This window comes from Dendrobates tinctorius, unplaced genomic scaffold, assembly GCF_039654945.1.
Source record: "Dendrobates tinctorius isolate UK_male_01 unplaced genomic scaffold, ASM3965494v1 ptg000011l, whole genome shotgun sequence".
Lineage (NCBI taxonomy): Eukaryota > Metazoa > Chordata > Amphibia > Anura > Dendrobatidae > Dendrobates > Dendrobates tinctorius.
In genome coordinates, this window is record NW_027361679.1 from 95,910,234 (window position 1) to 95,935,927 (window position 25,694).

Below are 25,694 nucleotides of genomic sequence, written 5' to 3' on the forward strand. Positions count from 1 at the left end.
ATATCTGGAACAATATAAAAATAGATTCGGCACTCCCAGTGTAGTCTTTGTGGGACGCTGGGGTCATGCACTACCATGCAGTGCATGAGGCTGGTCCCACAAAGACTCCACTGCTTAGCTATACCTGACCTGTTTGTGGCGCATTCAGGAGCTGAACACAATTTCTGACGAAGGCCTAGTTTTGGCCGAAACATTATCGTTTTCATATAATGGATGTACATTTTCTGCATCTATATTGAGAATGCCGAATCTATTTTTATATTTTGAAGTGGTATCCTATTCGTGCACCCTAAATATTGGAGTGCCGCGCAGCCCTTTTTTGACTCATATCTGGAACAAGGCATCAATTACTGTCGGGTTGTCACTGATTCAGGGGGGAAAAAAAAAAAATGTTGAGCTTTTGCATTTTCCCTTGTGGCAAATAAGTCTAGTTGAGGGATACCTCAGCAGTGAGTTAAGCGATGGAATTCCTCCCAGTTCAGTTCCCATTCTGATTGTTGAACTTCTTTCCGGATGAGAAAGTCTGCCACCAGATTTTGAGACCAATTTAGGTGTATCGCAGACACTCAAAGGACTGTCTTGTATGTGGTTGTGTGAAGAAGAGATAAGAGTGGAGTAGAGAAGGAGATCTTGAAAGGATCGAAGTTGCGTGTAGGTAAGTACTGGGAGACCATGTCACAGATGTATGGAGGAGACAGGTTGTGGATGGCTTTGTATGTCATAGTTAGAGTTTTGAACTTTTATTTTCTTGTCCAATCCATCCTCTCGTCTCATCAAGGATGTCAGGATCTGCTGCTGTAACCCCCTTGAGTGGAATTGGCTCCACCGTATGCATGGTATAGAGACTGTAATTAATCCTAAGATCTTCATACTTTCTATGATAGAATCTTGAGATCCCCTTTTGAAGGTAAGAACTCTGTCTTTGAGTTTGTTTTGTTTCCTCTCTGGTAGGAAGGAAGTCTGTTGTTCCTAATCCAAGAAACTCCGAAATATAGTTTTTGATTCCCCAGGTTGAGATCCAATTTTTTCCAGTTTATTATTTATTATTATAGCACCATTTGTTGCTATACACGTGAAAAGGCGTATACATAATAAAAAACAAGTACAATAATCTAAAATAATACAAGTCACCGACTGGTACAGGAAGAGAGAGGACCCTGCCCGTGAGGGCTCACAGACTACAAGGGATGGATGAAGATACAGTAGGTGAGGGTAGAGCTGGTCGTGCAGAGTATGGTGGAGCGAGGGTAACTGCAGGTTGTACACTTGTCGGAAAAGGTAGGTCTTCAGGTTCCTTTTGAAGTTTATGATCCATCCTAATTTTTTTTGGGACTAAGATGGTTGATGCTTAACTGACTCTTAGCTGATGGGGTGATTCTGCAATTAAAGGGAATCTGTCACCCCCTGGGACACTTTTCAGCTATTACTATGGGCATACAGGTAATAGAAATGTTAATCTAGTCTTACCTGTTTGACTCATAGTTGCTGTCTAGATGTGGCGAAATAGACTTTTATTTCATTATGCTAGTGATTTCTTCCAGGCTCCGGGGCGTGCAGTGCCTGGAAGAAATCCCTGACTCTGCTCTTCATTATACTATTACCCCCTCCCATGCACGACGCACTGAGCTGTGACGTGCAGTTGTGGCTCCAGAATGCCGCATATGTGCCCTGCACTTCCTCGACAATTTGTACCTTTTTCTTCTCTCTATGGTCAGTGTTTTCAGCGTTCTTGTGTACCGGTGCACAAAAACCAGACTATAGAAAAAAAATTTGCGGGACTTAAGCACCACAACTGCACGTCACAAGTCCCTGAGTGCATGGGAGGTGGGTGATATAAAAAGAAAAGATATAATACTCTGGATATAATTGTTTCCCATATGTGTCAAAAAGTTTCACGTTGCATATCGCACATTTTTTCCCTTTTGTTCTTAAGATACAGAAGGATACATAGATCTTTTAGGAACATCTTTATTCTAAAGGGATAAAATATATATAATATGGCACTGATGCCAGGTGGAGCAAAACATGTGTAAGTGTGCTAAAACTTCAATATCAGATTGCCAGAGGCAAATAGATCCCTGACTAAAGACTCTAAAACATAGAAATAAAAGTTAACATTAAAAAGGGAAATAATGTTATTTCCCCTTTTAATGTTAGAAATAAATGTTTTAGAGTCTTTAGTTAGGGATCTATTTCCCTCTGGCAATCTGTGATTTATGTTAGTAATACCCTACGCTGACTTGGTTTGGACAGCAATTGTTGGCTAAACCTTCAATATCACTCACTTGTACCAGGGATTCAGTAGGGGTATCAGAACGGCCAGTCTTTTGTCTCTCCATTGCTGGCTGTCTCAATGCACTGGTAACTCAGCTCCCCTTTAGCAGTTTTATAAATAGTACCATCTCACCTGTCTTGCATCTGAATCGTCAAAAAGGGCTTTCCCTTTAATTAGGTGGAGCTTGGTACTCTTTTTTTTTTTTTATCTCCAAATCCCAGAAGTGTGGTCCATGCTGGAACGCACGCCGGGCACTAGAGACTTACTTGTCATGCCCATGAAACCGGAAATGCTCTCCCCACGCCGGCGTCTTCAGCCATACTCCAGCCGCGCATCCAAGGATGGAGAGAGCCAAGAACACCCTGAGGGGGATGCGGCTCAATATCAGGAGCCCCAGCTCTACTGGCAGGCTGAAGAACCTCTCGATCAGCGAGGTGTTGGCCTACAGACTCTACAACAGGAGGAATTAGTGAGATGCAAGGTCCCCCCCCCGATGTCTAGCTATCAGGAGCTCCTGCTCAACTGAAAGGTAATTCCTGCTTCTTCTGCGCCAAGAGCGCACCTCCTATGCGTCTGACACTGATAGGGATCAAGGATACGAAGGAATACCTCTTGATGGTGCTGTCAGGAGGGATGTCCTGGAAAAAAGCATAAAGGCCATCCCACCAGTGCCAAGGGTATGGGGGAATGGATTTTTCGCTTTTTTAAATCAAAAACAGTGTTTACTAATTACCCTATGTTATTTATATGCACAACTGCTTTTTACTTAGAAACAAAATGAAAATATACCCCATCTTAGGTTTTGTCTGTTCAACGGCCAGAGTGAACATGCTCCTACAAATAATAAACCAACTTATACTGCAGTTTATTTCTTTTTGTTTTTTTGGAAGATTTCTAAAATTGTGACTAAGAAAAGTTAAAGGGAATCTGTTAACAGGTTTTTGCTATGTAATCTGAGAGCAGCATGATGTAGGACCGATAGCCTGCTTCCAGTAATGAGTCACTTATGAAGATGTTCTTTTGTTTCAATAAAATCAGTGTTTTATCAGAAAGAGATTATCGTTACAGGACTAGGTGTCTCATGCCTCCTAGTCCAACCACGCCCCCTTCACCGCCAATGAGCTGTCAATATGCAGAGTAAACAGAAAGCTGCCAATCAGTGGTGTGGGCAGGGTTACAGATGGCTCAACGTTCCAAACACTTCTAGATATGCAGGAGAAATCTGTGATTATATCACAACTGCTGCATCATATCGCTGTCAGATTACATAACAAAAACCTGCTAACAGATTCAGGTACAGGGATTGGAACATTGGCAAAAACCGCGCTCCCACAAGTCTTCTATTGTTCTGCAAAAACTCAATGATGTAATCAGCTTTCAATTGTTGATCGTACGCCATATTCGCCTGATTTGGCGCCATCTGATACTACATCATTCCAAAACTGAAAAAATCATTGCAAGGACGAAAATCTATGACAAACAAGATGGTTGATACTTGATGCTCTGGAGTCGTGGTTTGCAGAACAATTTTTTTTTCCTAAATAGGAATTATTTTTTGCTAGATGCATTGAAAACTAATGTTGAAAATAGTATTACTTCGAAAACAGCTTTTTTTCTAGACTAGACTAATTATATATCAATACTCCCTCGTACAGCCATCAAAATACAATCTAACGGTTTCATGTATCTCACTTCCACATTTTTTAAGAGATATTACAGTACATAAGTATTTCACATAGATATATACATAGAGAATGTAAGATTTTTGTTAATTATTTTGTTAACACTTACTCTTCCGGCTCATTCTTCAAGTCCAGCCACTCGCTGATATCTTTCTGTCGAGCACCTTTCCCAACCAGCCAGCTAAAACAGCAATTAAGTAATCATTAATCAGAAATTGAAAAAAGAAAACGTTTTCAACAGTTTGCTCCCTTGAGGTAAAGTGTTATTACCGATGAACAAAAGAAAAAAAATAGAAAATACACAACAAGAAGCAGGCAAGAAAACAAACTGCAAAACAAATGTCACTCATACATTATTAAAGAGCCTCCTGAGTTTGGGTTACATTTATCAATGAGTCGTTATTCTAACGAGATTTCAGCTATTATGGGCAAAAACACCACTTTTCCTTTGCACTTCTTTGGATAAAATGCCTCAAAAAAAAAAAAATTAAAAAAAAAATAAAAATCACATCTAAAACTGACCCTAGATGAGAACATATGGCTTCAATCAGACATATGAATAATGAAAAAATAAGTGTGTGTAGACCAGTGTGACGACAAGAAAATGTTTAGGCAACACAATACTGTTGTCTTCCACGGTAACTCTACCAAAAACGAGGCATCCCTTTGCAGGGCGCATATGTTTACATCAATAGGGTCCTGGGAATACGCCAAAGTCAGAGCCCTCTGGAGGCAGATAATCTTTGGTGGGGAAGATGAACATTGCCAATTCTCCTTTCCCCTACCTTCTGCCAGGGAAGCAGAGTTAGAATGCCCCGTCATACATATTACATTGTTTGCTCCGTTCAGTCTCATTTTTATTAATAAGTACAGGTGCTTATTATCATAAAGAACAGTTCAAAGGGACAGGTAAATGTTTAGGCTTCAAGTCAGCAAGTCTATCTAAATTGGCTACATGTAGCCAAACTAAAAAGTTATACCGACACTATGAAACAAAGCGCATGGATCGAGTTTTTAATTTATTAACTGAGGGAAGAGCTATTGAGCCAGGTCACTTACACAAGATACTGATCTCTAAGTTTCCGAAGCTGCATCAGGTCCGGCTTCAAGCTATTCATTTTCTTGTCAATCTCTCGGTTTTCATTTGCCTGCTTCCTTAGGTCCTGCTCCAGTTTCTTTTTGCTGTCGTGGATCTCTGTTACCCGTGATTTTAGTTTTTCAGAATTTATCATGATTCTGTTCAAAATTGGATAGAGGGAAGTACAGTGAGACAAGATCAAGATATCACATACATATTTATGGATGAATTACCCCACAACAGGTTCTAACCCCGACGCCTCAGATAATAGAGTGATAACTAAAAAAACATGGGCCTCCTCTTCTGTAACAAATGTACCTTCATTCTAGAGATGTGTAGGTGTTCTCACTAGTGATGACCGAACATGCTCGGGTACTATCTGAGTGACTTTGGTGTGTTCGAAAAATATGTTTAAGAGTCCCCGCAGCTGCACGTCTCGCGTCTGTTCGACAGCTGCAACATATGCAGGAATTCCCTAACGGGCAGGCAATCCCCGCAAGTGCTGCAAATGTCAGACACGAGACGTGCATCTGCGGGGACTCAAAAATAGTATTCAAACACACCGAAGTCACTCAGGTAGTACCCGAGCATGATCGGATAACGCCTTATCAGAGACGTTCGCCCTTCACAAGTTATCACATGTCTCTGATTCAGTTTCCAAACGAACTGAAGGCAAGAATGCATGGATTACACTAGGTGGTCACAACCATACAGGAGCCATATATTTCAGGCAATGTTCACATTTCCCTTGGAGGGAATTCCTTCAAATTGGAGTTGAAGCTTAGAATTGTGACCTGTGTTCAAGAAGGGACAAATCATAACAGAACTTCCAGGTGTCTGTAGAACATATTAGACAAAACATAGCAGCAAGCTGTGACCCATGTGAACCGAGCCAAAAACAAGACAGGACTGAACATAGTCAGAATAAAGAGGAATCTTTCCCAGCAGAACATTTGGGAAAGGTTTCCTAACAGATCCTTAGGCTATGTGCACACGCTGCAGGTTCACCTGCAGTTTTTTCCGCGCGGAACCGCAGGTAAAGTGACCTGCGGTTTTCCTGCGGATTAGCCTGCGGTTTCACACCTCTACTATGTTAAAGGTGGGAAACCGCTGCGGAAACCGCCCAAACAATTGACATGCTGCGGTTTAGTTCATAATCAAAATCAGTGTTTTAGCAGTAAGAGACCCTTAGGGGTCCAAACATCTGCATATTAAGGCTCTGCACAAGCTCTGGTAGTATAGTATGCAGCCAACAGACTTCTATAGGAGCCTCCATTCATGCAGCGGTATTTTTCACACCAAATTCAGGAGCAAATAAAAATTGTAGTGGCTGTATATGGAGATATGTCACCCAGAATTAATGTTTCTAAGTAGATTAATTCAGTAGTAGGTACAGTATACAATGGCACACAGTGCGATTCTACAATGTACACACAGCTTTGCAAAACAAAGCTGAGTGGCTGCTCATTAGAGGACAAACTCAAGAAACATACCAAAGAAAAACCCGGCCTCACTAACACCAAGCAAAACCCGGCCTTACTAACACCAAGCCAGATTACAAATGCACTAGCAAGATGCAGCAGACCCCTATGATAAAGGCAGGGGCAGCACAGGTGCAAAATACTGATGGAAACAGCCACTCACACACCTACCACTACATGGAGGGGAGGCTGTATTTATAGCATACATTAATTTTCTTTTTTTATTGCACATTTCTTGCAGGATGCAGCCAGGCCCTGTTGGCCCACCTGATCTAATACTACAGGCGTCATTAATAGGCTGTACGCCTGACAGTGTGCATCACACCTATCTGTGTGGCTGGCGACCTGCGCAGGTCTCATTTGAAGGTCTCATGAAGTGGTAGGTGTGTGAGTGGCTGTTTCCATCAGTATTTTGCACCTGTGCTGCCCCCGCCTTTGTCATGGAGAGTCTGCTGCATTTTGCTAGTGCATTTGTAATCTAACTTGGTGTTGGTAAGGCTGTTTCTTTTTCTGGTATGTTTCTTGCATGTGAATGAGCTTGAAATCTATATTAAAAAAAGTTGAATTTAAAATAGCCCACTGAATAAATAAATAAACCTTAGGCCTCATTCACACATCAGTATTTGTATGCCAAAACCAGGATTGTATCCAAAACAGAGAACAGGATTCTTTAAATTAGCCAGCGATTTCTCATTTTTGCAACAAAATTTACAAAACCATTTTTTTAGGGACTACCTGACATTTGAAGTCACTTTGAGGGGTCTATATGGCAGAAAATACCCAAAAGTGACACCATTCTAAAAACTGCACCCCTCAAGCTGATCACAACCACATTCAAGAAGTTTATTAACCCTTCAGGTGCTTCACAGGAACTAAAGCAACGTGGAAAAAAAGAAATGGACATTTTAATTTTTCCAACAAAAATTTTCTTTTAGCATCAATTTTTTCATTTTCACATGGGCAACAGGATAAAATGGATCCTAAAATTTGTTGAGCAATTTCTCCTGAGTACACCGATACCTCATATGTGGAAGGAGCACCATTTGACTTTTTGAATGGAAAATTAGCTCCAATCGTTAGCGGACACCATGTCGCGTTTGGAGAGCCCCTGTGTATCTAAACATTGGAGCTCCCCCACAAGTGACCCCATTTTGGAAACTAGACCCACCAAGGAACTTATCTAGATGTGTGGTGAGCACTTTGAACCCCCAAGTGCTTCACAGAAGTTTATAACGCAGAGCAGTGAAAATAAAAAATCTTTTTTTCCTCAAAAATGATTTCCAGGACGTCCCCCTGACAGCACAATGGAGGACGTCCTCCTCCTCCTTACAGGGACAGGAAAAGCACACGAGAGGTTAAAAGGTTCCGTCCCACCCCATCTCCCTCAGTGTTTTTCCTGTCCCTGCATGGAGGGACACGCGAAAGGAAGCGCAGCAGTGCTCACCGGGCTCAGGGGGATCGTGCAGGGTGGTTCAATCCTTCCCCCTGTGAAGACACCCATGCTCACTGGGCTCAGGGGGATCGTGCGGGCTGGTCCAATCCTTCCCCCTGTGAAGACACCCAGGGCCGAAACTCTCCGGTGGGGAGTCCCTCTGCCCCAAAGGCCAGGAGCAGGACGGCGCTCCTGGAGTGAGGCGCTCCTCCCGGTGGGGGGCTCTCGGCTCCAAGCATGGCCGCCTGGGTGGCGATGGCCGATCCCCCGCAGGCAGCTGGTCGGGCGGGCGCCGGCATCAGGAGACGTGGCGCGTTGGAGGAAGTGGCCAGAGAGATTCCCGGCCTATCGCAGAGAACGAGCGTCACTTCCAGTGACGTCACGCGACGGGTTTGAATGTTGGCGCGCGCTCCAGGAGCCTGGCGTCTCTATGGAAGCGCAAGGAGGTTGGACACAGAGCAGACGAACGGAGGGGTAAGTGCGCTTAGTGCAAAACTCCCTCCCCATGCCATCCACTGCGGCCCAGGGCAATAGCCTGATTACCCTATCCTCTGTTAATAGGATAAGGGAACCCCAGCAGCCCCCTCGACAGTGGCCAAGGACCCGGCCAAGGCCGCATCCAAATCTGTCAGATGCCCTGTATGCGGGGTAAAGCTGCCAGACACCTATACCAAAACCCTCTGCAGGCCCTGCACGTCAAGGGTAATAGGAGAAGAGCAGCCGTCCCTCCTAGCCGAGATGAGATCCCTGATTCGGGAGGAGGTCCAGGCCTCCAGAGGCAGTCTTACACAGCGGCGATCCCCCAGCCCCGGGCCAAGCCGAAAGCGTCCTAGGTGGGAGGCGGAGGTGTCTGAGCCAAGCTCCGAGGAGAGGTCTGACTTCCGGGACTCAGATCCAGAGGAGGAAGGAGAGATCCTGGCGGACAAGCAGGAAATACCTGTTCAGACTTGAGGACACAGACGATTTGGTCCAGGCGGTGAGGAACACCATGCGAATGGAGGAGGTTCCTAAACCGCAATCCAGACAGGACCTAATGTTTGGAGGTCTCGTGTCTCGAACCCAGATAGTGTTTCCCATAAGCGAATACATCAAGACAATGATTCGCGAGGAGTGGAAGGAGGCGGAAAGACGTCGGGTGCTATCCCGGGACTTTAAAGGTCGACTGCCGTTTGATCCTGAGGAAACATGGTTATGGGAGGAGGTTCCGAAGATCGATGTTCCGGTAGCCAAGGTCACCAAGAAAACCGCCATCCCGTTCGAGGATTCATCAAGTCTCCGGGACCTGATGGACAGGAAGGCGGACGTTCTATTAAAAAGAACTTGGGAGACCTCGGGGGCTCTTATCAGGGCTAACATAGCAGCCACTTCGGTGGCCAGATCTATGTTTCTGTGGTTGGGGCAGTTGGAGGATCACCTTACCAACAAGACCCCTAGGTCAGAGATCCTAGCTTCCCTTCCCCTCATGAAGTCGGCCACAGCGTTCCTATCAGACACATCGGCCGAATCAGTAAGATTTGCAGCCAGAAATAGCTCCCTCTCCAATGCCGGCCGAAGAGCGGTCTGGCTTAAATCTTGGTGTGGAGATAACGCTTCTAAAGCAAAGCTCTGCTCCCTTCCCTTCTCAGGTCTAAGAGTATTCGGACCAGCACTGGATAATATCTTGGAGCTGGTGTTCGACAAAAATAAAGGTTTCCCAGAAGAAAAGCCTAAGCGGCCCCAGCCCTTTCGGAGAGTGCCCTTCTATAGGAGACAAACCGACTCTAGGACCCAGGTTAGGTCTAATAGAGGCTCGTACAGAAGCCCCCACGGCCAAGGTGGGAGAAGCAAGGGCTCCCTTTTTCCGTCAACCTCCAGATCTAGGAGGCAATGACGCCATAGGTATCGGGGGAAGACTTCGCCACTTTGCGACAAATTGGTCCCGAGTTACCCAAAATCAGTGGGTCCTCAGAACCATTACGGAGGGCTACAGTATAGAGCTCTACTCCCCCCGACAGATATATTACCCCTACTGTAGTCCAGGTGGACTTTCCAATGTGGGCAGACATACAGGACATGATCAGGTCAGAGGTTATAATGCCAGTTCCTCTGACAGAAATGGGAAAGGGACACTACTCCTCCCTGTTCTCCATTGCAAAGCCATACGGCGAGGCCCGGACTATTAAAAATCTAAAGCCTCTAAATACCTGGGTCAGGTACAAGAGATTCCGGATGGAATCTATTCGGTCTGCAATACAGTTAATAGACAGGGACGCAGTCATGTGCACTCTCGACCTGAAGAGTGCGTACTATCAGGTCCCTATCCACCCCTCATCCCAGAATTTACTAAGATTCAGAGTCAAATTTCCAACCCGGACCTGCCACCTCCAGTTCCAATGCCTTCCATTCGGCCTGGCCTCGGCCCCCTGAATCTTCACAAAGTTGATAGCGGAGGTAGTGGCCTTCCTGAGGAGCCAGGGTATCGTCATCATCCCGAACTTAGACGACTTCCTCCTGGTGGCAGTATCCGAAGAAGCGCTCATCCGAAACAGGGACCGAGCAACATCTCTAATGGAGTTCCTCGGCTGGAAGATCAACTGGCAAAAATCAGACCTTATACCAGAGTGCAGGAAGGTCTTCCTTGGGGTACTCTTGGACTCACAAAACAGGATATCCATGCTACCCAAGAGCAGGCAGAAGACCGTTCAGGACAGAGCCAGGGACCTCCTAAAACATCGCTCCTCCATAAGAGAAGCAATGGAGGTTCTGGGCCTAATGACGGCCTGCATCCCGTGTGTCAGGTGGGCCCAGTCCCACTCGAGACCGTTACAGAAGCAGATCCTCGCAGTATGGAACAGGAGTCAGACTTCGCTCGACGGACCCATAACGCTGTCAGGGCCTGTGAGGGAGTCACTTCGGTGGTGGACACGGGCCAGAAATCTCCAGTTGGGCATATTATGGACAACCTCTCCATACGTGGTTCTCACCACAGACGCCAGTACGTGGGGATGGGGAGCCCACGTAGAAGGGAAGATTTTCCAAGGGAGATGGCCGGCAGAAATCGGAAACAGATCCTCCAACTACAGGGAGCTCTACGCGGTCTGGGAAGCTCTGCAGCGGATCCGGCCAATCCTAAGAAACCGACACGTCCGGGTACTTTCCGACAACATAACAGCAGTGTCATTCCTGAAACATCAGGGAGGACCCAGGCATCAACCGCTCCAGGCCTTAGCAGGAAGAATATTCTCTTGGGCAGAGAGAACAGTGGTCTCGGTAACAGCAGTCCACCTAGAGGGTTCCCAGAACGTGGTGGCAGACAACAGGTCTACCCGACAGAATGGGAGCAGAACGAAGAAAACTTTCGTCAACTGTGTCAACGTTGGGGAACCCCCAGTATAGACCTGTTCGCAAATCGAAGAAACTCCAGATTTTATTCCCTGAACCCGGCAGACCACCTGGTAGGCGTGGACGCCCTGAGCCAGACCTGGGAAGAACCCCCCAGTGTTAAGGAAGATCCGCGAGGACCGCGCAAAAGTAATAGTGGTGGTTCCATACTGGCCAAAGAGAAGCTGGTTTTTCCCTACTGGGAACTATGGTAGTGGGAAACCTGGTCGAGCTACCTTCGTGGAAAGACCTCATCCACCAAGGCCCGATCTGCCACCAGAATCCAGAAAGACTTCACCTCTCGGCTTGGATCCTGAAAGGAACATCTTAAAGGCAAAGGGCTTATAAGATCAGGTCATATCTACCCTACAGGCCAGCAGGAAGCCGGTTTCATCCGCAATATACCAGAAGATCTGGAAGAGGTTTTGTCTGGACGGTGGCAGGTCTGACCTCGTGGGGGGTACCCCTGACCTCCCTAGTATTTTAAATTTCCTACAGTCAGGGTTTAATAAAGGTCTTAAGCCCAGCACTTTAAAGGTTCAGATTTCGGCCTTAAGCTCCTACTTTGATTACCCGTTAGCATATCATCCATGGGTAGTAAGATTTGTAAAGGCCACGCAGCGGCTTCGCCCCACGATTAGGCAGCTCACCCCGCCTTGGGACCTTGGCCTGATACTCAGATTCCTATGTAGGAATCCCTAGATTTCCAGTAAGGAGATGCCTATTTCAACTCTCACCCGCAGAACGGCCTTCCTTGTAGCCATTACCAAGAGAATTGGAGAAATCCAGGCCCTATCCATTAGAGACCCATATCTACAGATGAGAGGACTGTATAATCTTGAGATTAGACCCGCCATTTACCCCAAAAGTAGCCTCCCGTCAAAATATAAACCAGGAGATAGTGTTGCCATCATTCTGTGACAATCCCCATAATGAGAAGGCGCAGCGTCTTCACTCACTGGACGTGAGACGTGCGGTTATTAACTATTTAGAAGTCACAAGTAGCTGGCGTATTGACCCAAATCTGTTCATCCTCTTTTGGGGTAAAAATAAGGGGAAAAAAGCCTCTAAGGCAACTATCGCCAGATGGATTACCTCAGTAATCTCAAACGCCTACCAGGCAGAAGGCGTCAACCCGCCGGATAGATTAACGGCCCACTCTACCAGGGCCGTTTCAGCCTCATGGGCCGAACGGGCGGGCGCATCGGTTGATCAGATCTGTACAGCAGAAACCTGGGCCAGACTTAATACTTTCTGCAAGCACTACAAGCTTGATGTGATGGCTAGTCAGCAAACCGCATTTGGGAGAAAGGTTCTCCAGGCGGTAGTCCCACCCTAGGGAGGTGCTTTGGTACTCTCCATGGTGCTGTCAGGGGGACGTCCTGGAAAATGGGTATTAGACCTACCGGTAATGATGTTTCCAGGAGTCCATCCTGACAGCACGGGTAGTTCCCTCCCTGTTATGTTATGCTATACTATATTATGTTATGTCATATGCTGTAATATGATTGCATCATTAAAATTTTACGTGCATTATCAACACTGTGGTACTTGTCAGATCACTGCAGGAGATGGGGTGGGACGGAACCTTTTAACCTCTCGTGTGCTTTTCCTGTCCCTGTAAGGAGGAGGAGGACGTCCTCCATGGTGCTGTCAGGATGGACTCCTGGAAACATCATTACCGGTAGGTCTAATACCAATTTTTTTTAGCCCGCTATTTTTTAATTTCACCAGGGTAACAGGATAAACTAAACCCCTAAAGTTGTTGCTGAGTTTGTCCTGAGTACGCTGGTACCCCATATGTGGGGGGGAACCACAGCTTGGGCGCACGGCAGGGCTCAGAACGGAAGGAGCGCAATTTGACTTTTTGAATGGAAAATTAGCTCCAATCGTTAGCAGACACCATGTCGTGTTTGGAGAGCCCCTGTGTGCCTAAACTTTGGAGCTCCTCCACAAATGACCCCATTATGGAAACTAGACCCCCTAAGGAACTTATCTAGATGCATAGTTAGCACTTTGAACCCCCAGGTGCTTCACAGAAGTGTATAACGCAGAGCTGTGAAAACAAAAAAAAAAAATTTTTTCCCCTCAAAAAATGCTTTTTTAGCCCGCTATTTTTTATTTCCACAATGGTAACAGGAGAAATTGGACCCCAAAAGATGTTGTCCAGTTTGTCCTGAGTATGCTGGTACCCCATATGTGGGGGGGATCCACTGTTTGGGCACACGTCGGGGCTCGGAAGCGAAGTAGTGACATTTTGAAATGCCGACTTGATGGAATGGTCTGCGGGTGTCATGTTACGTTTGCAGAGCCTCTGATGTGCCTAAACAGTGGAAACCCTCCACAAGTGACCCCATTTTGGAAACTAGACCACCCAAGGAACTTATCTAAATGTGTGGTGAGCACTTTGAACCCCCAAGTGCTTCACAGAAGTTTATAACGCAGAGCCGTGAAAATAAAAAATCATTTTTTTTCCCACAAAAATCATTTTTTTAGCCCCCAATTTTTTATTTTCCCAAGGGTAACAGGAGAAATTAGACCCCCAAAGTTGTTGTGCAATTTTTCCTGAGTACGCTGATACCCCATATGCGGGGGTAAACCACTATTTGGGCACACGTCGGGGCTCGGAATGGAGGGAGCGCTGTTTGACTTTTTGAACACAAAATTGGCAGGAATAAATCGTGGCGCCATGTCGCGTTCGTGATGTGCCTAAACAGTGGAAACCCCTCAATTCTAACTCCAACCCTAACCCCAACACACCCCTAACCCTAATCCCAACCCTAATCATAACCCTAGCCACAACCCTAACCCCAACACACCCCTAACCCTAATCCCAACTCTAACCCTAACCCTAATCTTAACCCTAATTCCAACCCTAACCCTAATTCCAACCCTAATTCCAACCCTAACCCTAATTCCAACCCTAACCCTAATTCCAACCCTAACCCTAATTCCAACCCTAATGGAAAAATAAAAATATATTTTTTATTTTATTATGTGTGCCTACCAATGGGGTTGATAAACGGGGTGTGTATTTACTTTTTTTTTCATTTTGATCACTGTGAGAGTTTATCACAGAGATCAAAATGAAAAATGAATGGGCAGTCGGCAAATTCATGGGCGCTGCCATTTTCCAAGATGGCGGAGCCCATGATCCAGGACGGCGGCACCCCGGGAGCCACAGCAGGACATTGGAGGTACCGGGGGGAGCAGATGATGACGGCGGCGACCGATCGCCACCGTCCGTCGGTGGCCGATCGCCCCCACTATTCGGTGAGGGGGGGGGGGGTCGGGTCTCGGTGTCCAGCCATGTCCGATGCTATTACAGCATCAGCCATGGCTGGATTGTAATATTTCACCAAATTTCATTGGTGAAATATTACAAATTGCTCTGATTGGCTGTTTCACTTTTAACAGCCAATCAGAGCGATCGTAGGCACTTGGGGGCTAAGCCACGCCCCCTGGGGATAAGTGTCCTTTGTGTGCGGGTCGGGTGACCTTTCAGACACCCCGGTCACCCGACCCGCAGGGGGACAATGAATTCATGACGCCACATACGCGTCACTGGTTGGAATGGCACAGACTTTCATGACGCCTATGTGGCGTCATTGGCCGGGAAGGGGTTAAAGGACCACTCCAGTGAGATTTTTCATTTCTCTCGTTGGTAGAAGTCAGGTGTATGTGTGTAATTACATACACACCAGCCACCAACTTCTGCCGTATTCAGTGGTGCTCTGGTGTCATAGCCTCATTCGGAGTCTCATAGTGGTCCTTTAAGGCTGTGTGCCCACGTTGCATTTTATAAGCGTTTTTGCCACAGCGGAAATGCTTAAAAAACGCATTCCCATGCAATCCTATGGGATTCCGCAATTGCTGTGCCCATGCTGCGGATTTTACCGCTGCGGAATCGCACCGCGGTAAAATCCGCAGCATGTCCATTAAATCTGCGGAATAGTGCATTGAAACGCTCACTTTACGCATGTGGCTATGCCCACCATACGTAAAAAGTGAGCGCTTCATGTGTGGATGGTACCCAGGGTCTGGAGGAGAGGAGACTGTCCTCCAGGCCCTGGGTACCATATTCCTGTAAAAATAGAATTAAAACATAAAATACAGTTATTCTCACCTTCTGACGACCCCCGATCTTCTCAGCTGGGCTCTCGGTACGTTCCGTTCCCAGGGATGCATTGCGCGAATCACGTGAGATAACGTCGCGGTCGCGTGATGGCACAAAGGTCTTTCACGCAAAGCACGCCTGGGAACGGAACATACCGGATGCGCCACTAAGGACATCGTGGGCCATCAGAAGGTGAGCATAACTAAATTTTTTTTTTAATTAATTTTAACATTCTATCTTTTACTATTGATGCTGCATAGGCTGCATCAATAGTAAAAAGTTGGTCACACTTGTCAAGCACTGATTGATAAGTGTGACCAACCTGTTAATCACTTTTTCAAGTGATGCTTCAAATAGCTTGGAAAGTGCTAGCATTCTGCAAGCTAAAAACGCTTGCAAAACGCTAGTGTTTTGCGGGAAAACGCATGCAAATTCCGCATGCGTTTTACCCAAGCAGGGAGTTGTGGAAATGCTTCAGAAAATTCCACAGCATTTCTGCAACGTGGCACTTAGCTTAAGGGTTAGCTTACACTGGTAAAGTGTGCTTATTCCTTATAGTAATGACAATGTGTTCCTTATTGGTTGGCATACTGTATAATTATGCTCTGTGCAATAAATATACTAAATCTTGAAATGCATATTTATTTTGTGGCATTTTCTCAACATGGGTACAGCCAACTATAAAAAAACTACTTTCCTAAAAAACAGACAATAGTTCTTAATTTTGCTTAGTTCGGGATACGACTCTACACGGATGTTAGATTCAGTTCAACTTGTAAGGTCGATTCTTAAGCATGTGCGTGGATTTTTACTTACATATTTTTTTTTACAGACTCCATTCACTTGCCTATTTTTTATTGAAGAGATGACTGCTAGAGGGGGGTGGGAACAACCAAAATCACTGTTACTATTCTCGCCTTCATTGAAAGAACAAGACAAAATTGTGTCTGATATATAAAAATAATTGTTACCAAAGGGGAACAAAATGTAACATTTGTTTCAGTGGTCCTTTGTACATCCACTCAAGTATGACCCGTAGGTACGAACATCAGATGTTCAAAAAACAAACAAAGTCAAAAACAACTATTACCTCATTCTCTGGTAGTCCCTGCTACTTGATGCCTACCATCAGGTACTCTTTTCGTCACTTGTCGCAGCTCCTACTTCTTCACTAAAGGCAAGGACACATGGCCAGACATCCTTGTCAATCATGAAGAAGCTGGAGGTGCGGCGTGCAATGGTGACGGAACAAAAAAGCACCAGGCAGAAAAAAAGAACCAAGCCGCAAGCAGAGAAAAGGAGAAGTGACAAGATAAGGTTTTTTTTTTTTTGTTTTTTTTTTTTGGTGGGACAAGTTTCAACCTGGGGGAATGCATGTACCAAAGTAGTCAAAAAGGGAAAAAACAAAAAGACTAGAAACTGTATGCAAGGATGTACGTTGCAATATGACAACTGTGAACCAGCATAATTATAATTAAAATTTTACACTTCAAAAAAATCTGAAAATATCCTGACCTTTCTATCTCCTGGTTGTTGCCCTCCCTGCGACACTTCTCAATATAGTCCTTTGTAAATGCTTCTTGGGTCTGACACTGCTCCTCAAAGATTTTGATGGTTTCTTTAAAAGCCTCAATAGCTGTCCGTTTCATTTGCAATTCCTGGTAAAAAAAAAAAAGAAGGTTGGGTGTGATTTATAACTTGTGAAAAGCAGAATAACCAGCTGAAAAGCCAAGTACTTGTGAAGGGATTACCTGAGTTGTCCTGGTATATTCTTCATAAAGAGAATCAAACTCCCGGCTCTTATCTCTGTACTGCTGACTGTATATTTTAAGCTGCTCCCCGACAGCCTCCACGCTGTCTTCCTTCACTATCTGGTCCTGAATTATCACACATTAAATAAAATAGAAAAGAAAAAAGTTAACTAGATGAAGACAGACCCACATAATAGCAATGACATCCACACCATAGCTTACCTGCTGATATTTGGACATGGGGTAGAGAAGTTTGGTGTCCAGTTTAGCATTGTACTGAGCTAGAGACTCGTGTCGATAATGTGCAATTAGGGCCACCACAGACGTAAAAGTCAGAGGTTCCGAAAAACCATACATGTTATCCCGGTGAAATATTTTGATGAGCTTATTATTCCCACCCTTCCTAAAAATAAAAATGGCAACATTAGTTAGCACTGAAAGTAGCAGAAGAATATGAACATCGATCAATTCGGAAAACGCCATCTTTTGAAGGGGTGGGTAGACTATGATAAAACCACAAAGTACATGCAGTCAAGAAGACCTATATTACCTTAGAGTAAGGGTGAACTCCCCAGGAATTTTGCTAGAAGCATCCCTCACCAAAAACGTTCCATCTGGTGTATCCCGAAGTTTATCATTTACTTCCTCCCTAAAACCATACATTAGCAAAACTGACAAATGTAATGCTTGGTATGTAAACATATGGGAATACATAACATTGTTGGATTTATTTAAATTTTAATAATGAAAAGTATTTAAAAAAGCATATATATTACACACACTTATGTATTAACTAGATGGAGTCCTGATGCTATGGCATCAGGAGGGCGGTAATGTCACGATGGGAGCAGGCTTTGCAGCATTAAGAATCTCTCCCTCCATTTGCTCACCCACCTGTCCACTCTCTCTTTCCCCATGTGATGACTTCTCCCATCTGTGCTCTCTTCTTTGTCCCGTCTACCCAATGTGCTATCCTCCTTGTCTGCTGTCTCTCTCCTTCCTGTACGGTGTTCTTCCCTCATGTGCTGTCCCCTCACCCCTGTGCGCATTCTCTCTCCCCCATCTGCTATCTTCTCCTCTCATTGTCTGTGTCTGACCATGTACAGAACATACCACAGCTCCTGGGCAGGGGAGGAAGCAAAAGACAATACTGACATTACAGCAGGAGATTGCAGAGGATACATTTTGTGAGGTAAAATATTGTTTAAAAACAGTCAGTGAAATATTTTACCTCTCAAAATGAATTCTCTGTGATCCCCTGTCAGTATTGTCTTTTGCTTCCTCCCCTGCCCAGGAGATGTGATATGCTCCATACACGGTCAGACACAATTTTTAAAATGAACTTTCGTTTGTGGGAAAACCCCTATAATGTGGCCGGCTTCCTCTGCCTGCCTCCGGGATCAGCCAAATGATCCACTGCGCCTGTGTGGAATTCACGCAGGCGCAGTAAATCAGACCGCCGTACGGTGTACACTGTGTGTGTGGTGCAACTGTGTTCTGCCGGTGGTATCGCGCAAGAGGCTGATATCACCAGCAGTTTCCATATTGAGACACCCATCACTTGGGTGTCCCAATATGGTGGTCAGTGAACTTCCGCCACCTGGAATTCTGGGATCCGGACACATCTGGATGGAACAGGATGTGAACACATTACAAGGAGTATATATATATATATATACACACACACACACATACATACATACAATCTCCCCGCATGCAGCTTCTGGAATCAAGCACATATTTGCTGTACCAATTTATCAAAAATCAAACTGCTTTTCATAAAGAATACATTTTATTGACTAGTTTGTAAACTAGACAATGTTAAATGGATATTAGCAGTCCCATATGGATGCAAGTCTCCTGCGTTTGTCGGAAACGCCTAGATACAGAAAGATTGCCTCAAGGGCCTTTATAGTTACTTATATGAGGATTTATTCTCACATGGCAGATGGTTTTTGGCAAAAATTTCTGTTGCATGCATGAATAGGGGTACTTGATGAATGGGGAAATCTATTTTATGCTCCTGAATGAGGTTGTTTCATGCATGAGCATGGATTTCTCCAGGTTTCATTCAAATGTAAAGGGGAGAAATTTCTTCAGGACATCTACCATGCCTGAAATATACCCTTAGTCAACACAGACGGACCTGCTAAGAAGTTGTATTCCAATTTCTGCATGAATATATGCGATGTAGGTAGATAACAGATCTATATCTCACACAATATGCAGATTTAGGAGCTCTTCAGTTCTACAATGACCCATACATAGACATTTCTATGGACTATGAAGGTCCTCTTTAAGTTACTTACTTTTCTGACACCAATTTACACTGTACAAACCCAGTAAAAATGAGCCATGGAAGTTGAAAATTTTCTTATGGCCCTTATTTAAATCCAGCTTCAATCTGACACACTGCATAAATGTAATATAAGGAAAAATACCAGCCTCACCTAGAGATGTCTCCCCAATACCACTCAGCCTCCTGCAGTGTTCCTCCGACTCCATTGATTGAACTACCTGGCAATTTGGGCTTTGTTGGTTTGGGAGGGAGAGCTAGAAAAGCAGCCAGAAATTAAAAAAGCTTTATGATGAAAAGCTTAGAAACATAAACCTCATTAACCAACTTTTACGCTGAGCTTGCACTATATGTTTGCCATACTGGCTAGGAAAGCTTCTGGTGTACATGTTAATAACACATTCAGAAGTGATCTTCTATACCATCAGAGGTCCAAACGTCCTTCTGACCATCCTCAGGCTTGCAGTATGTAAAAAGCACACTCTGCCAAGAAATTGTATTATTTATTTTTTTAACAGGGAAGTCTATGGAAGACAGATGCTAGCTTTATGTACCATAACTTGGCTACAACCGTACAGGTCACATTGAACTTTCAGCATGATACTATTCCAATGAAGTTGTACCTGGGGGAGGCTGATCTTGTGGAGCATCATTATCCTGAAGCAGAAGCTCCAGGAGCAGAGCAGGATAATCTGGCAAAGCTTCCGCTCTAAAAGGAAGAAAAAAATAAACATGATAGAAAGGTGCTTTCTACCCTATATGTGCTAGAGATGAATTACACGCAGAGTGTACTAAACCATCATTCTGTGTCGCAGGTAAGGACTTCATGGCAATGATGAGTGATAAGGACGCCTGCTGGCCGATGTGTATACAACACGAAGGCAATCTCTCCTATGTGGGGCCTTCACACATGAAATTTAATTCCAGATTATGTATTGCTTATTTAGAGCAGATGAGAACTATATATTTATATTTTTTCATATCAGCAAACTTTATTAAATAAAATTCTTAAAAGGAGTTTTCCGTTTTTTGTTTTTTTTTGTTTGTTTTTTTTTTTAAAGTGTTCCCCAAGCAATAGCACTCATGGACAATTACAAAAAAAGACAATGCTCACCGACATTACTCTAGTCTCAGTGTTTTGGCTGCAGCTATGATATCACATTAACAGCACACAACACTGCTGCAGCCAAGCACTTACTCAGTGACTGGCCGTTGCGGTGATTGGATCCTAAATACAGACAGGGACAGTGGTGCAGAGCCGGTGCTGGACTTGGGCAAGACGAGTACAGTCTTAATTTGTTATTTTCCATGAGTGCAATCATTTGGTGAACTTGTTTTTTTAAAGGGGGTTTCCACTTAAACAAAAACATATATTGTATATATATATATATACAGCTCTGGCAAAAATCAAGAGATCACTGCACAGTTTAATAAAAATCAGCTTCTCTCCATGTCTGACAGCCATTTCATTCCAGTGTCAGTTGAATTCCAACCAGAGGACACCTCATTCTACTTAATATGCTTCTGATTAGGTGATCACCTGAACCAAATCTTATTTAACGAATGAAAGTATAAAAAACCCTGCTGTAGGGGTCACAATCCTCTTGCAATAGGACAAGCTGGATGGCAAAACAAGTGCTAGTAATATCCCAAAAGTAATAGGAATGAAACATGGATTTTTGTGAATACTCACCGTAAAATCCTTTTCTCCGAGACGCTCATTGGGGGACACAGAGACTGTGGGTGTGTGCTTCTGCCGTCTGGAGGCTGACACTAAGTATACAAAAAAAGAGTTAGCTCCTCCTCCGCCGCATACACCCTCGCCCCCAGACCGGGCGTAACTCAGTTTAGTGCATAAGCAGTAGGAGAACGCGCCTTAAACTCAGGCAAGAAATTATACGTCTGGAAAAGGGACCACCCTGATCCTTACATAAGGATTTGTATAACTTAAAATAAACAAAAGCCAACTGGCTAGTAGGGTGGGTGCTGTGTCCCCCAATGAGCGTCTCGGAGAAAAGGATTTTACGGTGAGTATTCACAAAAATCCATGTTTCTCCTTCGTCTCATTGGGGGACACAGAGACTGTGGGACGTTCTAAAGCAGTCCCTGGGCGGGATCTTAGCTCACCCAATCCATGCTATTTTGCGCCCCTGATTAGAGGTGCGCAACTGCTGCCTGGAGAATCTTTCTTCCCAGGCTTGCATCCGAGGATGCCTGGGTATGTACGTTATAATGTTTGACAAACGTATGCAAACTGGACCAGGTAGCTGCTTTGCACACCTGTTCCGCTGAAGCTTGGTGTCGCAGTGCCCATGAGGCACCCACTGCTCGAGCCGAGTGTGCCTTGATCCCTGCCGGAACCGGCGTGCCACTGATTTCATAAGCTTCTTGAATCGTCAGGCGAACCCATCTGGCCAAAGTCGCTTTGGACGCAGCAAGCCCCTTCCGCCGCCCTTCTGGGATCACGAATAGAGAGTCTGTCCGGCGGAAAGATGCTGTCCTTGTCACATACCTCCTAAGAGCTCTTACCAGATCCAGTGTGTGCAAAGCCTTTTCTACCCTGTGCACCGGTGCCGGGCAAAACGAGGGTAAGACAATGTCTTCGTTGATATGGAATGCAGAGACAACCTTCGGCAAGAAGGGAGGAGCTGGCCTTAAAACTACCTTATCCTTATAAAAAGTCAAGAACGGCGGTTTACAAGATAAAGCCGCCAATTCCGAAACCCGCCTAATAGACGTAATAGCTACCAGAAAAACGACCTTCCTGGACAGGTAAGGTAAGGAGACTTCTTGTAAGGGTTCGAAGGGGGGCTCCTGAAGGGCCCTGAGCACCAAGTTCAGGTCCCATGATTCCGTCGGCGCCTTATAGGGGGGTACTAAATGTGCGACCCCCTGCATAAACGTCTTAACCTGCCAGACCGAAGCGACCTTTCGTTGAAAAAGGACCGACAGGGCCGAGATTTGCGTCCTGAGCGAACTTGGAGCCAATCCTGCGTCCAGCCCTGCCTGCAAAAAAGCCAGTACGTTGGGGATTGAAAAAACCAGAGGAGCCACTCCGCGATCCCTACACCAACGGAAAAAAACTTCCCAAGTCCGATGATATACCTTCGCCGAGGAAGGCTTTCGGGCACTCACCATCGTGGCCACCACATCGCGCCTGAATCCTGCCTGTGTTAACAGCCAAGATTCAATGGCCACGCCGTCAAACACAGGGCCCCTAAGTTCGGATGGTAGATCGGCCCCTGGGACAGCAAGTCCGGCCGATCTGGTAGACGCCAGGGTACGTCCACCACTAGCTGAACCAGATCTGCATACCAGGCCCTCCGAGGCCAGTCTGGAGCTAGCAGAATTGCTGGAACCTTCTCTCTCCTTAACTTCCTGATGACCCTTGGAAGCAGAGGTAGCGGGGGGAACAAGTATGGGAGACGAAACTGGCTCCATGGAAGCACCAGAGCGTCTGCTGCGATCGCCTGCGGGTCGAGGGATCGAGCGACGAACCTTTGTACTTTGGCGTTCTCTCTGGATGCCATAAGGTCCACGTCTGGTGTCCCCCACCGTTGGCAGATCTGTTGAAAAACCTCAGGGTGCAGGGACCATTCCCCTGCCGCGACCCCCTGTCGGCTGAGAAAATCTGCCGCCCAGTTTTCGACTCCCGGAATGTGCACCGCTGAAATTACCACGTGGTTCTTTTCGGCCCAACGCAGTACCAGCCCAACCTCGCGCATGGCTGCTTGGCTGCGCGTGCCCCCCTGATGGTTGACATATGCTACTGCTGTAGCATTGTCCGATTGAATGCGCACCGGCCGGTGTCTCAGGAAACACTGAAAATGTTGCAGGGCCAATCGTATTGCCCGTATCTCCAGAATGTTGATCGGGAGAATTATCTCCTGAATGGACCACCGCCCCTGGGCTGTGTGACTCTGGAAAACTGCTCCCCAACCTTGCAGGCTTGCATCGGTCGTCACCACCAACCACTGTTCCGGGGGAAAGGGTTTCCCCTGGACCAGAGACGAGTCGCGAGTTCACCATCGGAGTGATCGTCGGACCAGCGGAGACAAATTGCACCGATGACTGAGGGATAGCAGCCTTCTGTCCCATGCTGACAAGAGCGCATGCTGAAGCGGACGGAGATGGAACTGGGCAAACGGGATTGCCTCCATCGCCGCCACCATTCTGCCCAACACACTCATGCCGTACCGGATGGATCTGGAGCCTGGCTGTAGAAGGTTCCGTACCCCCTGTTTGATCTTTCGCGCCTTGTCCTGAGGAAGGATCACCAGCCCCCGGGAGGTGTTGAAAACCATGCCTAGGAATACAATTCTCTGGGCTGGAACCAAGGACGACTTGTTCCGATTGATCAACCAGCCTAGACGCGCCAGGGTATCCAGCGTGATACTGACATTCTCCTGGCACGCCCGAAACGACGGACCCTTTACCAAAAGGTCGTCCAGGTACGGTAGTACCGTTATGCCCCGTGCATGCAGGATGGCCATAACCACCGCCATTATCTTCGTAAAGACTCTGGGAGCAGTGGCCAGACCGAAGGGCAGAGCAACAAATTGAAAATGTCGCTCTCCGATCGCAAAACGCAGGAACCTCTGGTGTGGAGGAAAAATCGGAATGTGCAGATATGCATCTTGCACGTCGATCGAGGCCAGGAACTCCCCTGGATCCATGGCTGCAATGACCGAGCGGAGGGACTCCATCCGGAATCGCCTGATCCTGATGAATCTGTTCAGGAATTTTAGATCTAATACTGGCCTTACCGTCCCGTCCTTTTTGGGGACCGAAAACAGGTTGGAGTAAAAACCTTGTGTCTCTTCGCTTTTCGGCACTGGGACAATGACCCCGTTGCGCTGTAGCGTCATTATGGCCTGTAACAAACCCTCCGCCTGCGATTCCGTTCCGGAAAGCCGGGAACGGAAGAATCGCCGTGGCGGGAGTCCGAGAAACTCTATCTTGTACCCGGACGATATCAATTCTGCCACCCAAGCGTCGCGTGCCACTGCGACCCAAACGTGGCTGAACCTTAGTAGGCGTCCGCCCACTCTGTCGTCCGTAGGTACGAAGCGCCTCGAGTCATTTTGCTGGAGGCTTTTGGGATCTGGCCCCCCTTGTTCTGGGCAAACGGCCTCGGCCTCTACCCAGCGGATTGGCTCTGTAGGAGGTTTGCCTTTCCCTAATCTGACCATCATTTGCGGAGGTGGATGCTCTGGCCGAAGTCCCCCTCCAGGGGTTACGAAAAGGCCGAAAACGCCTCTGTGTCTGCCTAAATGCTGGCCAAGTCCTCTGCTGCGGGAGGAAACTACTCCTCCCCCCTGTGGCTTCTGAGATAAGCTTATCAAGCTTCTCACCGAACAACCGATTGCCCTGAAAAGGCAATGAGGTCAAGGACTTTTTGGAGATAGAATCCGCTTTCCACAATCTCAGCCATAAAGCTCGCCTAACGGCGATCGCATTTGCTGCTGCCACCGCAGAACACTCGGCCGCGTCCAGAGAGGCGCTGACGAGAAAATCACTTGCCCCTAAGATCTGATTCGTCACCTCTAAGACCTCCGCAGGCAGATCTCTGTTTTGGAGGGCATTCTGCAGAGCGTCCGCCCATGAAACCATGGCCTTAGCCACCCAAGTAGCCGCAAAGGAGGGGGCTAGGGCCGACCCCGCTGCCTCATACACCGAGCGGGCAAGCCCCTCTATAAGGCGATCAGTTGGGTCCTTGATAGAAGAACCGCTGGGTATCGACAATAGCGATCTTGACGCTAAACGTGATACCGGTGGGTCCACTACTGGCGACTCCACCCATCCCTTATGGAGTTCAGGAGGAAACGGATACTTAGCTTGCAGCGCTTTTTGCATTGCAAAACGCTTATCCGGGTGTTCCCTATGTTTCTGAACTAGCTCCTCGAACTCCGGATGCGTGGCAAACCTTCTATGCGGTCGCCTGGTCTTCTTGAAGGAGACCTTGTGACCTGAGGCCGTGGACACATCGTCCTCGATCTCTAATGTCTGGTTGACTGCCTCAATGAGGCTATCCACCGAGTCTTGGTATCCCAGGCTTTCTGGATTCCAGGCCTCCTCCTCCTCCTCGCCCTCATCCTGCTCACTTCCTGAGCTCGGCGACGGGGAACGAGATACCCTAATACCCGCCGCCGAAGCCCCAGAGGGTCCGGCCGACGGGGAACGAGCTCTCTTGCTATGAGCTTGTCTGGTGCTGGAGCGGCC

General features: G+C 46.4%; 1 protein-coding gene across 1 annotated transcript in view; it reads right to left on the bottom strand.

Moving 5' to 3' along the window:
• The window catches only part of PIK3R2 (phosphoinositide-3-kinase regulatory subunit 2), a 118,847-nt gene that overhangs the window by 11,303 nt on the left and 81,850 nt on the right, over positions 1–25,694 (bottom strand). The window contains exons 7-14 of the mRNA XM_073544990.1: positions 20,096–20,181; positions 19,627–19,729; positions 17,727–17,825; positions 17,399–17,579; positions 17,177–17,302; positions 16,941–17,083; positions 5,017–5,193; positions 4,067–4,138 (exon numbers count right to left, since the gene is read on the bottom strand). Coding sequence (XP_073401091.1) covers positions 4,067–4,138; positions 5,017–5,193; positions 16,941–17,083; positions 17,177–17,302; positions 17,399–17,579; positions 17,727–17,825; positions 19,627–19,729; positions 20,096–20,181 — 987 coding nt within the window. The remainder of the gene's footprint in view (positions 1–4,066; positions 4,139–5,016; positions 5,194–16,940; positions 17,084–17,176; positions 17,303–17,398; positions 17,580–17,726; positions 17,826–19,626; positions 19,730–20,095; positions 20,182–25,694) is intronic.